The sequence below is a fragment of the Pteronotus mesoamericanus genome, unplaced genomic scaffold, assembly GCF_021234165.1.
Source record: "Pteronotus mesoamericanus isolate MK-2021 breed Mesoamerican mustached bat unplaced genomic scaffold, CSHL_Meso_final scaffold_408, whole genome shotgun sequence".
Classification (NCBI taxonomy): Eukaryota; Metazoa; Chordata; class Mammalia; order Chiroptera; family Mormoopidae; genus Pteronotus; species Pteronotus mesoamericanus.
The window spans coordinates 6877129-6892700 of NW_026555315.1; the positions used below are offsets into that span (position 1 = coordinate 6877129).

At 59.3% G+C, this 15572-nt stretch overlaps 1 protein-coding gene across 1 annotated transcript in view; it reads right to left on the reverse strand.

The window, feature by feature from the left end:
- Positions 1–4885: 4885 nt before the first annotated feature.
- DBF4B (DBF4B-CDC7 kinase regulatory subunit) overlaps positions 4886–15572 on the reverse strand; it is a 31418-nt gene continuing 20731 nt past the window's right edge. Inside the window, exons 10-17 of the mRNA XM_054593104.1 lie at positions 14243–14288; positions 11936–12052; positions 9089–9197; positions 8832–8956; positions 7141–7917; positions 6745–6942; positions 5259–5345; positions 4886–5087 (exon numbers count right to left, since the gene is read on the reverse strand). Of these exons, the coding sequence (XP_054449079.1) occupies positions 4886–5087; positions 5259–5345; positions 6745–6942; positions 7141–7917; positions 8832–8956; positions 9089–9197; positions 11936–12052; positions 14243–14288 (1661 nt within the window). The remainder of the gene's footprint in view (positions 5088–5258; positions 5346–6744; positions 6943–7140; positions 7918–8831; positions 8957–9088; positions 9198–11935; positions 12053–14242; positions 14289–15572) is intronic.

Genomic DNA, 15572 nt, shown 5'->3' on the forward strand with positions numbered 1-15572 from the left:
TCCTCCGGGTCCGGGGGCTGCGGCTGAGCGGCTCGGCGCGGGCGGAGGCGGGACGCGGGCGGGGGCGCGGGCTGCGGAGCCGCGGGCGGGGGCGCCGGCCCGGCGGCGCGGGGCGAGGCTGGCGGCGGCGGCGGCGGCGGCGGCGGGGAGGGCGCCCGGCTCAGCGCGCTCCGGCCGCGGCCATCCCGGCGGGGCGACGGGCCGGGTTAAGAGCGGAGCGGCGAGCACGTGAGCCGAGGGCCCGCCCCCGCCCCCCGGGCCTCCCCAGCTCAGCCGGGCCCGGGCCGCCGCGACGGGAGGACAAAAGAGGCACCGCCCCGGGGCCGGCCTTCTCGCACCACCTCGGCCTCCCTCGGCAGGTGCAGGGCCGGTCGCGCCCGATCCCCATCTCGCGACCCCCTCCTCGGTCACCCTGTGCTCTGAGGTCCCGCAGAGTTGTAGGCGGAGGGAGGCAGGGTACACGGGGACCCCTAAGCTCTGACCTGGTACCTGCCAGTCTGGGGACCCGCGGGATCGAGATGCGGGGGCGTGGCTGCCCCCGGACCAGGTTCGTCCCTAGGGCGTCGTACCCCGGAGGGGGCTTCCCCGGACACGGGCCGGAAAAGCCCGAAATACCCGGTAAGGCTCTCGGAGCCGGAAAGGACAGGCACCGAACTGAAGGGCAGAGGCTCATGTGGCTAAAGTCCCGCCGGACGCCTGTGGGATCGCTGGACCTCCTCGCAGAGTGGGGCCTGTAGAGCCCTCCCACGCCCCGGTCCAGGCCCCTTTCCTGCCACAGACGCCACCGCCTCCAGAGGAGGGCTTCGGGACCTGCCGGCACCGAGCCCGCGGGTCGGCGTGGCCTCCCCTCTCTGGGCTCCCCGGTCCCGCACAGGGCATTGCAACCCTCCCCTCAGCACCATGGTAACTAGCCAGGTCGTTGACATGCGGTCACCATGCCCCGTTTCTGCCCCTCCCTTGTCAGCCCAGGCCTTTGAGGAGCAGAAGATACCTGTGGAGGCCCCTAGATTTTCCTCCCTGGACAGACCAGGTTGCCCTGCCTGCAAACCACTTGCCCTCCCAACCTGCCCCTGGAGCTGCCTCCGCACCTGCAGCCCAGCTACTGGGACCCTGGGCAACACAGGTGCCCAGAGTAAGGGCTTGGATCTCTGACCTCTGCTAGGGATCCCAGGATCCAGTGACCTGAGATGCGGTGGAGGGGTGGCAGAGTGTGGGCACCACTGGTGAGGTGCCCCCCGCCCCCTCAACCTTGTGCCCAAAGCCAGAGACTCCTTGAACCCACCCTGGGAGACACAGGTCACTGAGGAACAGGAATGGAAGGAGGGAACCCCTTCCTGGGTCCTCTGCCCTGGGGACCCAGCTCAGGGCCTCCACCAGCAACTGAGGAGCTGCTTCTGGCTGGTGACAGCATCCCGCCACCCCCCCCCCCCGCTCTATTTTAGATCCAGGAGAGGCGAGAAGGCGATTTCCCAGGAGGCACTCACATCAATGCGGGGAGCCGTGACTTCCCCCTTCCAACCACCTGCCACTTCAGACCCAGATGCCCACTGTTCCTTCACTCTGGAAACTTTTTGGAAGCCTCTGAGGGGTAAGGGGGTTCCCAGGGATGAGGACCTACTATGTGACATTCCCTGGTAATCCACAATCACTCAGAAGGCAGAGATTGCGCTTCTTATTTTACAGGTGGGGAAACTGAGGCTCAGGGAAGCTGCTCTAGTTCCCAAGGTCACATAGCCAGCTGGTCAGTGAGAGCATATCCCATACTCCAGGGTACCCCTGCCCTCTGGCTGCCCCTGTCCCCCACCCCTGCCTATTATCTTGGACCTGGAGACCAATCCATCGATCCCACTCCCCCTCCCCACACTCACACCTCCAGAGCAGGTGTCTTGCCCTTCCTGTGCCGTGTTCCAGGGCCAAGTCACTGAGCCCCGATCCCAAAAAGATAGGTGGGTTGTCATTTCACAATGGAGGGCCCTGGGCCTGGGAGAGTCTAGGTCTCCTCCTCTAACATGCCAGAGACTGCACAACAATCCCACTCTGTGGCCTGGGCCTCCGAGGCTGAGGCACATTCCTACCACTTGTGTGGCCTGGTTCCTTGGGCTTCTTGTTGGGGAGACCTTCTTGGACGCACTCTGGGCCAGCCCCAGGGGAGGCTCGATCTTTCGGCCCTTGGCCCCCGAGAGTTCCTTGTCTTCCTGGGCTCCCCAGCTCTAAGCAGTTCCCGCTGGGCGTCTTGGCCCTCCCCTGACCACACCCCACTCCGCAGCCCCCTCCCCATCTTGTCTTCCATGTCGCCCCCATTACAAGCTGCGTCTCCCAAGCTGGGAGCCTAATCCCTTCACCCCCCTTCACTCCTGAGGTTGGGGCTACGGAGACAGCCTCTCCTCAAACCAGGGGACCCTGGGGGAATCCCAGCCCAACCCCACTGTGACGGTGGGCTCCTTTGGCCCCTCTGCCCCACTGCTTGTTTCCCCCAAGAGGAAGCCTGTGAACTCTAAAACTTAGAGGCTGGTGGCCCCTGTTTCTGTCTTGATGTCACCTGTGCGGTCACTCCTGCTGAGCAGCCGTTAGGCTCTGGTCGCCAGTCCCCCCTCAGGACCTCCCACCACTAGGAGCTCTGGGGCCTCCTGTCCCTGCAGTTCTTCCTGCCCTTCGGTCAGTTCTTCCCTCCAGTTTCCTGAGCCAGGTCAGGTGGATGTAGAACCAAGATGTCCCCGCAGCTGCAGGTGGGGACAGGGCGTCAGCTGCCCAGCTGGGCAGAGTGACGGGGCGTGGTCCCTGCTCGCAGCGGGCATTCAGGCCCTGCACGCAGCCTGGCAGAGGCTGTGTCAGGAGTGGGGTGGCGGGAGGGGGGAGCATGGAGGGTAAGAGCAGGACTCGGGTCTCCAGGCGGCCAGTGGGGTCCCCATCCTGGTTACTGGCTGTGTGGCCTTGAGCAAGTCCTTCAACCTCTGTGTTCTCACCTGTGAAAAGGGGGTGAGAAAAGCCCCCCTCACAGTGCTGTTGGGGGATAAATGGGCAGGTCAGCCTCGAGGGCTCAGCGCAGTGCCTGGTGCACAGTAGGGGCTTGCGCCGTCCACATTGAGGTGCCAAGGAGAAAGTCTAGGACCCAAGGGACTCCTTTAAGGCTCGGAGACCGAGGGCCCTCTCCATCAGAGCAGGGAGAGACGTGAGGTCGATGGGGAGGGAGCGGTGAACACGCCTGCGGCCTCCTGCTCTCACCTGGAGCCCAGCCTGGCGTCTGCTCTTTCCACCAGCAGAGAACCACTCCTGCCTTCCGAATAGCCCTCCTAGGGGAGCCTCGTGTTCCTCCTGGTTTTGGAGCGGCCCCTGCTTTAGTCTCTGAAGCTCCGAGGCCTTGCCTCAGGGAGCCGGAGGCATCAGGGTGCCAGAATCCTGCGCGCCCCGTGGGGGTTCATAGTGCACAAATGTTGTCATGCCCCCGAGGGCCCAACACGCTCCGGGGGTGCAGCGCCCACTGCACTGCCCCTTCTCTCCCATGTGAGGGACCTCGCTAGAGTTCTGGGAAACCAGCTGTCAGTAAGTGGGGGCTCAGGGATGAGGTGACTCATAAGCCCCTTAAAAGCTTCCCCTGCAAATTCACACTGGAGATGGGCATGCAAGTCAGAGAGCCGCCGAGGTGGGAGTCGGGAAAACGAGCTCCGTTGGCCTGTCAGGGAGGGAGGCCCCACGGGTATGTGCGTGCAGGGGTTGGGGGGTGGCAGTAGCGGTGTAAGTTAGCTTATTGGTGGTCTACAATGTAACAAGCCCTGTGCCCAGTGCCTCAAACATCTGATTTAATTCTTGTGACTTCCTAGTGAGGTGACAACTACTATCGCCTCCATTTTCCAGATGAAGAAAACTGAGTTTCAGGAGTTTGCCAAAGGTCACAAAATGGCAGGATTCAGATTTGAACTCAGGCCTCTCTGGCCTGAAGGTTTATCCCACAGGGTTCACGGAGAATAGGGAATATAAACCTGAAGACGGGGCTTTCTTGTACTTGCCAAGTGGCAGGCCAGACCAGGGACCGATGGCAAGGCTCACGGAGGCCAGAGACAAGCGGATCGGCCTGGCTGGCTGGGGTCTGGGTCGGGGGGGTGGGGGGGGGTCGTGGGCAGGGCTACCAGGGAACTGGGGGGTGGTGTAAGGGCAGGACAGTCAGCAGGGAGCTTGAATTGGAGGGCTGGGGTGGCTGACGGGGCAGGCATTAGAGATGCTGGGAAAGGCGTGACTGGGACGCAGGAGCCGGCCTCAGGGCAGGAGGTCCTACGCAGTCGGCCTGTGGTGGCAGCGGGACAGGAAAGGTTTGAGGGACTTGTTGGAGGTCGTGGTATTTTATTGTTGGAAGAACCCTTGAAATCATCTCATCCAAGCTCCTTACTTAGATAAGGAAGCTGAGGGTCAGGGTAACAAAGGGACTCGGCCTAAGCCACAGCGGGAGCTGGGGTGGAGATCAGGATTCCAAAGACGTTATGCGGGGAGCTATCAATTCCAGTCATGACTTTGAGAAGTGGAAGAGCCAGTGTCCATAGGTGAGGACAAAGGGTCCAGACCCCTGTCTGGGGAAGCAGTGAGGCCAGAGGGCTCTGGGAGTGACTCAGGGCACCCGTCTCAGGCCTGAGCTGCATGAGTGCGCTCGGTAAAGAGAAGGGAGAAGGGGAACCCGGCGTATCCGGGGCCACTGGGAGCGGGAGCCAGGTTTCAAGGTGGGAAAGGAGAAGAGGAACCTGACTTTGGTAATTGGCAGGTTATCTAGCGGCCTTGGGATGGACAATCCCAGCGGAGTTTCCACAAGGGAGGTGTGGCGGAGGAGGTGGTGCAGACAAGGCGGCCGTGGCTACAGACCAAGGAAGTAGCCCGAGAACAGGAGGGAGCGTTCCTCAAGCTACTGGATCGATGCAAGTGTCCTCCGGGCTGGAGCCGTCTGGCAGAGAGGAGGAGAGGTGGCGAATCCGAGGAGGTTGGCAGGGCTGGCTGGGGTGGGCTGGAGAGCCAGGGACAGCCTGACGCTGCGGGGAAGGACGCTGCTTCCTTTGGGGCAGGTGTCGAAGAGGCACGAGAGCAGGACAAGGCAGAGCCTGCTGAGTCTGAGTGAAGACCATTGGCCAAGAGGGAGTGAAAGGACAGTCCCCGTGTCAAAGAGCCACTGAGGGGCCCAGTATGTCAAGTAGCACCCATCTGTCCTGGGTCCCCTCTAAATGTGTATTCTAGAGGCTAGGAAGACATGGCTGGTGTGAAATGGAGCCGTGGGGCTTGACCTGGCTGAGATGTGATGTCCAAGGTCAAGATCGGTGAGGTGGGATGGGAAGGCCACAGTTGTATGAGAGGTCCTGGGCAGATGGTACCAAGGGCGTCAGGACCTGGTGCATTGGACAGAGGCGGCAGCACGTGAGGGTACGAGACAAGGTCTGAGAAAGAGGTGGGGGACACTTCTCAGGGGGAGTGGCAGGGTCATGGGAAAGGCACTGGGGGATGAGGCATCCCCATGTGTCCCACCAGAGACCAGAAGAAAGCCACTGTCTGGGCCCCGGGGAAGGGGACAGGCCCTCAGTAGGGTCCTAGTAAGAGCAACGGGGTTTCCTTGGCAGTGGGTGTGAGCACGTCCTCTCCAGCAGGGCCCGGGGAGTGGACGGGTGCAGCCCCCAGGGGCCAGGCCTCTGCGGGGGTACGGCGCTCGCACAGGCTCTCTCGCTTGCAGGAGGCTCCTGTCCTGTTGTCGCTGGGCCCTCAGTGCTGCCTCACGTTGCTGGAGGGCAGCGGAAGGCCTGACGGCTGTTTCCCAGCCCTGTCTCTTTGCTATTTGTTATTAACAAATTTATTTACAGCCCCTCGACCAAGATTAATTGTGAAACTTAACGGGAATAGCATAAAAAGGCCACACACGGCCCCTGTGAGGGCTGTGCACAGTTGCTCTATTTCCAAACTCACAGCTCAGGTCCTCACCCGCCGCTGGGCCCCCCTTTCCTCCTCCGAAAGGAGAACAGAATAGCACCAGGCTTCTGGTAGCTTCAACATTTAAAGAGACAAACACACAGAGGCAGGCAAGGGTGAGAACCACAGTACAAAATGTAATAAAAAAAAAAAAGTGGCCAAAGAATCGATAGCAAACCCATCTCTGTCTCCAGATTAATGGCTTGGCTGAGAGAAATGGGGGGAGGTCCTCAGGGAGGGAGCGAGGGAGCAAAGAGGGTGATGGAGAAGTTGGCTGGGGAGCGAGTGACCCTAGAGCAGAGCCCCAGGTGGGCAGCCCCGGCCCAGGCCAGGAAGAGCAGAGGGGTCTGTCCCCAGAGGGGGCCTGGCCACATCTTGGGCGCAGGGGAGAGGTCAGTGCTGGGCCCCCACCGAGTGCAGGGGGAGGCAGCTCTGCAGGTGCTGCCACCGAGCCCCTCCTCTGCTTCATATGTTCCTCAGGATCTGTGTGCACAGCGTGGGGGGCTGGGGGAAGGGACACAACAGGCATTTTAGAAAGCAGAAGCGAGCCACATGCCTGTGGGAAAGGAGGCTGGGGTGGGGGTGGGGAACACTAACCAACCCTGGGCTCTGCAAAGAGGCAAGTGCCTGCGGAGGGACGGGAAGCCAGGCCAGGGCTCCTGCTGCTCCAGCTTCTCTGTAATCCTCTCCTCTGCCAAGCTTGCCTCTGCCTCCTGGCAAGCAGGCAGCTGGCCATGGCTGGCCAGTCAGGAGCATGGCTGGAGACAGGGGTAGGAAAGGGCAGTGCCTAAGCCCACACTCCCTTGGTCCTACCTGAAGGCTGGGCGGGCAGGAGGACTGGCTCCGCCCACCCAGAACTTGGCCATGACCACAGTTGTCCACTTGGCCTTCAAAGGCCAGGCCCCAGGCTCCGTCTGGCCCTGTTGGAGGGGCCCTGGGGCGCGCTCCTGCTCCGTGTACCTGTTCTGCCCTGGCTGGGTGCACAGTGCTCGGCAGAGGCGCGACTGGTATCTGCGCGCCCAGCCCTTGGGTCAGAAGCTGCCTGGCCCACGAAGAGCCACGTGCCCTGGCGGACCCACAGGGGCCACTTGCTGCTGGTGCTGGGCGACAGGGAGGGAGGGGACCACGAGAGGCCAGCGCCCCCACCAGCGGGGCAGAGGGCCGGGGAGAGAGGTAGCCTGGCTCTCCGCGGGCACCCCTGGGGGTTACGTGCCCGCAGCTGAGTGCAGCTGGGCTGCCAGCTGGCCCGGGGCCGCAGAGCAGCTGGGAGTCCAGCCAGTCTGCTGAGAGACAGGGCTGGGGGCTGCATACTCGGGACCCTCAGAACCCGGTGGGTGGCCTCCCCTAGGCCCCGGGGGCAGTGTGGCCCAGGACTCTGCCGGCCTGTCTGGGAGCTGCCAGGGCAAGGGGTCTTGGAGGGAGAGGCTGGTCTGTTGGGGGCACCGGGGCAGGAGGGAGGTGAGAGGCCCAGACTCATGGCCTGGAAGCGGAAGGGAGGAGAGCTGTCTGCCATCGGTTGTCCAGGTGCCACAGGGGCTGAGGGTTCTCAGGACAAAGGATGAGGCCTGTGGCCAGGAGACCCCTGGTTTCTTCTCAGCATTGCCACTGGGGAACTGCACCTTCCGCTTGTGGCCAACAAGCGCTGGGTCCGGGCCAGAGGAGAGGTCCGCAAAGCCACAGCTGGTCGGAAGGCACTGGCAAGTAGGGCTCCCGGACACCAGTGCCCCTGGGGGGTCCACAGTGACATCGGCCAACCCCCGCAGGTCTTGGCAGCTTGCTGCTGGCCCGGGCACCTCACCAGCCCCGACACATTCAGCTGGTGCCTCCATGCCGCCCACCACGCCATCCTGATCCGGGCTGCCGGGGGCCTGGGGGTTGTCTTCCTCCCTCACCATGGCACATGCTGCCCCGTCACAGGCGGGCTGGCTGGGAGACAGCGTCTCAAGACACAGAAGGTCGCAATCCAAAGCTGGGGAGTCTGGCTGCCTGTGGGGACAGAAATACCCTTTGGGCCACAGGGCTCAACTCCAAGGCAGGCAGTAAGCCGGGAGCCTGCTGGGCTGGGCTGAGGGCAAGGTGGGGGCGGGGCACGCACGACGCTACCCTTGTGGGATGCAGGGTGCTGAGGAGACCTGCCCGCTCGGGCCCCAGGAAACGCCTGCTCTTCGGGTCGGACCCTGCGGCAGCGGCCAGCGCCGTCTGCGCCTCTCTCGGCTCTGCGGCCTGTGGTCAGGGCTGGCCAGAGGAACAGGTTAGAGGCTGTTCCATTTAATAACTTCACAGAGGAGGCGGTGCCCTTTGGTGGCTGCAGGGAGCAGCAGAGCCTGGCAGTCTAAGCTGGGCTCAGAAGTGAGGCCTGAGGTGGAGACCGGGGCTGAAAGGTGAAGCAGCGGCACCTTGATGGAAGCTCACAGCCCTGGAATTCCAGTGATGCCCCACAATCCTTCTCTCTGGGGGTAACTTTCAGAGAGGCACAAAGACCTGGCTCTCTCCCTCCCCACCTGGGAGGGACCCAGGAATTCCCCCTCCATACTTCTAGAAGGCCAGACAGGCAGCATGTGACCAGACAAGGGACCAGGAGTACACCTGCTGCCCGTTCTCAGCCCCCCACGGCTCCACGGCTGTGGCCACGCCCAGGTGTTAGGAAGGGGGCTGCGCTCTGGTCTGGGTCCAGTTCCAATTGGCTAAAGCCACAAGCGGAGGTCTTTGCCACCCCCCTCCATCTCTAAAACAAACAAAATAGAAGGTGATGCGAAAGAGAGGTGAGGAAAGAAAAATGCCTCAGCCTGGTTCATGCTGTCACCAATCTGAGGGCTCCTCCCCACCTAGAGGGGGCAGCAGTGAAGAGGGACAGCGTGGCTGTGCCTGCCACCCTCGGCAGGGTCGCATGCGGCGCTCACCTGGGGAGGCTGGCCTGGGAGGGGGTGTCCACAAAGCTGTGGCTGAGCTGGGTGATGATCCGATCAACTTCTGCATACGGGTGGGCTTCGAGGGCAAAGCCCTGGTGCTGGGCACTCTGGAGGTGCTGCGTGGGGGCGGGAGCAGGCACAGGACATTAGACAAGGCCAGGGCAGGGTGCCAGCGGACCTTCCAGCCACACCAGAGAGGGACCGGGTGGGAAAGGCTTTCTCAGGCTGGTCGGCGGGGAAGTGCTCACCCCACGGAGCTCCTCAAAGGCCTCCTGGCAGCACTCGCAGTACCCTCTCCTCCTCCTGGGCACGGTGCGGGTGGCCGATTGTGGGCTTGCCTCCTGGTCCCTGGGCTCTCTGAGCAGGGGATGGGGTGGGAGAGAGTGGTCACTGCTGGAGAGTGGACCCGTCCCGGGTCCTCCAAGCGGGACGGCTGCTCCAGGGCCTTGCGCTCAGGCCAGGGAGGGCAGGGACCGACACGGCCACAGGGCTGGGCAGGCCCGCCTGCACTCGGCACCGCCGGCCCACGGGTGGCAGGGGAAGCAGCGAGGAAGATGAGACCTCCCCATGGGCACCCTGTCCTAGCTCTGTCCTTCCCCCGCCCACACAGCTCAAACCACAGGTGAGCGCGGGGGACAGCGGGTGGCAGCAAGAATCCTTTGAAGGACAATTCCAGCCCTGTGCTCACACCCAAGCCCCTGACCATCTGACGTGCAGGATGAAAGGGAAAGGCCCCAACAGCAGTGAGGGGGCTGTGCTGCCCTTGAGCTCCTGCACCTGAAATGTCCCCTCCCCCTGGTTCAGTCTGTCCCTTCTCTCTTGCTTGCTTGTCCCTTGCACAGCTGGGACTTCCAAATCTTTCTCAAACCCGACCTCTCATCTGAATTTCAGTCCTGGACTTCAAACAGCCTGTGGGGACTGCTACTGGGCTGTCCACGCAAACGCCACAAATCCAAAATATTCCCCTTTGAGGACTTTCAAAGTATGACACAACCCCCACCCCCCAAACAGGAAAACTACATGCAGTTTTTAAAAATGTATGCACGGCAGAAAACAAGCATAGTTGAAAGAGAAATCACAAACGAGGGGATAGTATTTATAACTAAAAACACAGAAAAGGGCTCATTTCCCTACTACATGGAGGGCTCCTTCCAAACCTGTAAGAAAGCGATCGATAACCGAACAGAGAAACGAGCAAGTGATGTGCAGAAGGTGCACACAAAGAAATTCAAATGATCAAACAATACAGACTGAACCTCATTCGTAATGAGGAAAAGTGAAAGTTCTAATTACAGAGATACGGTTTTTAACCTAGCAGGTTGGCCCAAGTCAGCAAGTCCGACAGCTCCCGGCAGTAGCCAAGGGGGCGGGGAACCGCGCTCTCCAGGGCGGGTCAGTGTTTACTGGCAGTGCCTCCCTGAAACACATCTGGCTGCAAAATTAGGAATGCAGGCACCCTTTGACCCAGTATTTCCACTTTGAGGAATTTATTCCGCAAACACACTTGAACAAGACTATTCACTGCAGCCTTTTTTATAATAGCAAAAGAGTGAAAATAATCAGCATCCATCAATGAGAGACTGGGTAAATACAGTGAATCCATACAATGGAACGCCACGCAGCCATACAAAGGAATGAAGATGCTTTTAGGTACTAATGAAAATTAACCTAAGATACAGTAAGTGGCAAAAGCAGGATCCAGCCGGGCAGATCTTAGGCTGTTCTCTGTGCAGGCAGAGGGAACAAAGGACATGATGCATCTCTGTGTACACAAACCATCTCTGGAGAGACCCATGATCTGGAGCTTAGAGGACGGGTGTGGGGGACTTTTCACTTTAAACCCTTTGTAATGCTTGAATTTTGAGCCAAAATAGTACTTTTTACATTTAAAAAATTAAACATTTCCTCCCACTGATTTTATACACGTGCACATACACGGAACCCTGGCCAACATCCTATTCTCACGTGCAGACACCAAAGCTCCATCGCTTCACCGCCTTCCCCTTATCATCCCAGGTCTAGCGCCACCTACCAGCCCTGAGCCTGTGGCCCCTGGCTGGCCCCCTGTGGTGTCCCCTGCACCTTCAGGGAAAGGTGTGAAGGGCTCTTGGACCTCAACTCAGCTGGTTCTCCCCTCCCTCCCCTCCCCCTATTGCCACGTTCTCTTCTGTTTTCCCTCCCATTTGCACTACTCTCCGATCCTGCCACCTTTGTTTGCCAGTGGACCTGTGGCCTCCTTGGCCCTGGAATCTCTCAGGCTGAGTCTGTTCTGTCCTCCTGGTCTATGAACTAACTATGTGGCCCAGAAGTTGGAAAGGGTCTGAGAAGGCATCTAGTCCATCAACAGAGCCACGCTCTTCTGCACTTCAGTTAGTGAAGGTTCACATTTCACACATCTGTGGAGTAGGAACACGAATAAGCCCACAAGCCACTTTAGGCCACACAACACCCAAATAGCTAAGGCCCCCTGCCCCTTAGTTATTCCTTATGTTTAGCCCAAAGGCCTCATATTCTGATGCGCACCACGTCACCCCGGAAGCTGGGGAGGATGCAGCTTGCAGGCTCCATCATCAGAGACTGTGACTGTAGGTGTGACATGGGGTCCAGGAACCTGCATTTTTAAAAAACCTGAGGATGTTACCGGTTGTAGAGACAGAATAAAGAAGAGAGAAAGAGAGAAACATCAATTTGAGAGGAACTTCAATCGGTTGCCACCTCTGTATGCTCTGACAGGGGACTGAACCCACAACCTTTGGTGCACAGGATGACGCTCCAACCAAGGCACCCGGCCAGGGCCAGGAACCTGCATTTTTAGCGGGACTCCAAGGGACTCTGATAAAAGTGGTTTATAGATTTGAGTTTCAGAAACAAGATTACTGTTCTCTGGAAACAAGTCCAATTCTTCGGTAGGAACGGAGAACACCAAAAAAACGGATGAACACTCCTCTTGTCTCTTCTCTGGGCTGAGTTCCCAGAATAGACTTCACATAAGGAGATAACACATGGCCGTTCCCAGATCTGACCAGCAGGCCCCCGAGGGAAAGGACTCTGGCCTGCACCCAGCCCTCGTTTATTCAGGAACCAGGAAGACCCACCTGGTACGGTGCGAGCTGCCCGGGCTCGTCGGGGCCTCAAAGGGACTTGCGTCTTTGGGTCCCAGAAAAGAAATTTCTGGAAAGGATTTAAACTGATGGTGGAAAGGACGAAACTTCCTGAAACACAGAAAACTTCCACTTTGACTCTCGTGGGGAAGGTAACGGATGAGGAAGGGGGGCTGGCCCAACCCGCTGCAGCTCCAATCTTGACAGAGTAGACTCACCTGCACATCTTCTAGCTTCTGAAACTAAACTCCCATCAGCCTTTCTAGGTTAAATGAATACCTACATTCTCTGTGTCTACTCTTCAAGCCTGCTTATACCCACTGCTTCATCTGAGTCCTGTAGCCACCTCTGAGCTGAGCCAAACAAGGAAAGCAAGCCCAAAAGATCTGGAAATCACCCAAGGGCTCAAGGCTAGTACGTGGCCAAGACCAGACCAGAAGCCAATGTCTCCCGACTCCTGATCTAGCTCTTCCCACGTTTCCATTTTGTTTCTTGACTCTAAAACTACCTCTGAGGACTCTAGGCTTGCAGCATCTAAATGGAAGAATGTTTAAACCAGAGCAGTGGCGTTCCTGCCGCATTAAAAGCAGCACTTTTGCTCTGGGCTGGTCCTTTGCACCCTCTGAAGGAGAGCATTCTGAGCAGGAGAGGCACAGCGGAGCTTCTGCAGGCAGACCCGTGCTGAGTGGACTTGGTGGTCTGCCCCAGTCGCTCGCACTGAAGCTCGGAGCCAGGTCTGACGATGTGCAGACACTCAGCACGCCCCGTGCTGTGACTGCGGGCACCCCGTGCCTGGTGCCACGGCCTGTACTCCAGGGAGCGCGCAGGCCGTGGGTTCCTGGGCGGCTCAATGAGAGCCCCGTGGCCTCAGGAATGACTTAACAAATCCCTTGGACATGCACACGGAAGGGCTGCCCCCCACAGCCCTGGCACCCCATTCCTTTCTCTTCAGTGTGGCTTTGTTTCTGCTTAGGAGGCCGCAGGGTTGAGGCCGGTAAGGCCATCAGGCTTTGAAGCGCACCTAACTCTGAATGGCACATAAAAGGGTCATAAGAAACCTCGGCTCCACTCGAACCTCTTCTGCTGCCTGTGATGCGAGGGGCACGCAAGTACCTGAACCCCCCTCCAGTGAGTGGCATTGGCTGTGGCTGCCACGTGCAGGGAGAGATCCAGGGCAGTGTCTCTCCGCCACTGTCTGGATCCTGCCGACTTGTATGTAACTGGTTGCAGGGGCTGGGGTCCATGGACATGCACGCCATCCCACCAGGACTGGGGAAGACACAACCTCGTCACCAGCCCTGTGTTCCTGACCCTCAGGTTTGGGCCGTTAAAGCCAACTCTGCACTGCGTACAGGGACTGGGAAGGGAACGCGGGCCCATCTGGAGGATGGGCAGATGCGCCAGGCTCCTCCGGCTGGGTCTTCCGCTGCCCTGCGTGAGGGTGAGGGACCCAGAAAATTCTGGCCCCAGGACTCTCTGCTGGAGACACATGGACCATTTCCCTTTTCAAAAACCTTTTATTTTGGGATAAGTATAGATTCACATGGACTTGATCTAGTACCTACCGAAGAGTCAGGGATAGCCCAGGTGGCTAAGAGCTCATCAGGTTATCATTGACCTGGCCTCCCTGCTCCAGGTAAAAAGGTGCCCCTGGAGGGGACAGGCTGAGTGGAGGGGCCGCCAGGCAGAACAGCTGCAACATCTGGGTTCTGGCCCCGGCTAAGATTCATTAGTAAAGCGGCCACATGCAGGTCCCCCATTCCTCTGCCCTGCTGCCCCACTAGGAAGAGGGTGGACTCTCCTGCCAAGGGCTTTAATGAGATGACATGGACCAGAAGCGGGCTCTGCCCAGCAAAACAGAAGGACTTCCTCGGGCGCAGGGAGTCCCAGCACCGCCCCAGCACTCTCACTCAGCCGAGACCCCTGCGCTCGCCCTGGCCTGGGTCCGGCGGCGGTTCGGTAGCACACCGAAGTGTCAGCATACAACTAGGAGTACGCATGGGGCGATAAGGAGCCTGTATGGACACCACGAGCTCATAAAAGCGGAGCATTAAAAGGAGGCAGCTCACACACAGGATCATTAACCTCTGACTCGTGACCAAGGGGAGTGCCAGCTGTGTAAGGCGCCCTCAGGGGTTCCTCCCCCTGGACTACACAGGACTCCTCCATGACAGGGGGAGAAAGTGTAGCTGCGAAGGCACAGCTACAGGGCTGAGGGGCTCCACGACCCCTTGTCAGCTGGGACCTCACCTCCGTGTGGGCCTGGTGGAGGAGAGGGGAGAGGGAGGAGGCCCCACTCACCGGCTCTCGTCTTCAATTTTGAGGAACGGCGCCTTCAGCCTGGCCACTGGAAAGGAAGCATGCACACATTAGCTACCTGTCTGCTCCAGCACGGGGCCCGCGCCGCACACACAGGATGTGCTCAGGGAGGCGAGGCCCTGCAAAGCCAAAGAGCCCTCAGAGCTGGACCACTCGCCGTGCCCAGGTGTGCACTCGGCAGAGGTGAGGCCCCCGCTCCTGCCTCGTCCGGCCTCCAAGCTGGGAGAAAGAGTTCCACCTTCGGGGGCAGAGGCTGCAAGGTGCCCAGGGTCCTAGGCGTGCCCCTGCTCAGCAGGACAGAGGACCCTCCTGCATGCGGGTTCCAGACGCTATCGACTGACCATCAGAACCCTAGCTGAGTGGGAGGCTGGCTCCTGCTAAAGGCTCCTTGCCAGACCTTTACTCCTCCTGTCTCAGAATCCTGAGGGGCCTGGGAACACTCCCAGGCAGAACGCTCCTGAGGGAGGACCGTGGGTTTTTGTGTGTTTGGGGGCGGGGGTTGGGGAGCAGAGAGGAAGAGAGCTAACAAGTGTTTAGAGATCTTGGCAGAAGGATGGTAAAAAAAAACACATCAAAGGTAAAATCTGGTTCCCCGCCCCCACCCCCGCCAAAATAGGGCAAAGGGGTTCTGGGAGGACAAACTGGGAGTCAATTAATCAAGAGATTCATCCCCTGGAGATGGTTATTTGCACAGGGTACAAAATCTCTATGGCATTAAGAACCATTTCTACCTTCCCACGGTGACCAGAAGTGCTGTCAAAAGGGCCGCAAGCCTGGGCAGAACTAACAGCCACCAAATCTGCAAAGAAGCTGGCATCTCACAGCTTCTAGACCTGTTCGAGGAAGCCGCCAGCACCCAAGCGAAAAAAGCAGACTTTCTCCTTGCACGGCAGCAGCTCCCATTAATTACTTTTTTGGGGGCGAACCCTTGTCTAATTAACTGAGACAGTTATTAAAATCAATTCCCCCATAGATTTCCTTGAATTTCGAACATGAGAGGTGCCAAGTGACTCTTCTTAGCTCCCGCTTGCGCACGAGTAAATGCCACCTAAAGAGCAGCTCTGGGAGAAGGATCTAGGGGAGAGGCTCTCCTGCTGTCCAAGAGGAGCCCGAGCCGGGCCTGTCAAGCTGCCTGTTTGTCAATTTTGGGGAGTTTGGCATTTCTGAAAGTGGTGGGCAGCTGTTAAACTGCCCACTCCAAACTGCTCCTGAATCAGAGGGAAAAGGATGCGGAACTTCAGTTGATGGCCAGGAACAGCCAGAGGACGCGGGAGCCGGTGGGACCACATGGGGTCTTGGCTCTAAGGAGAGG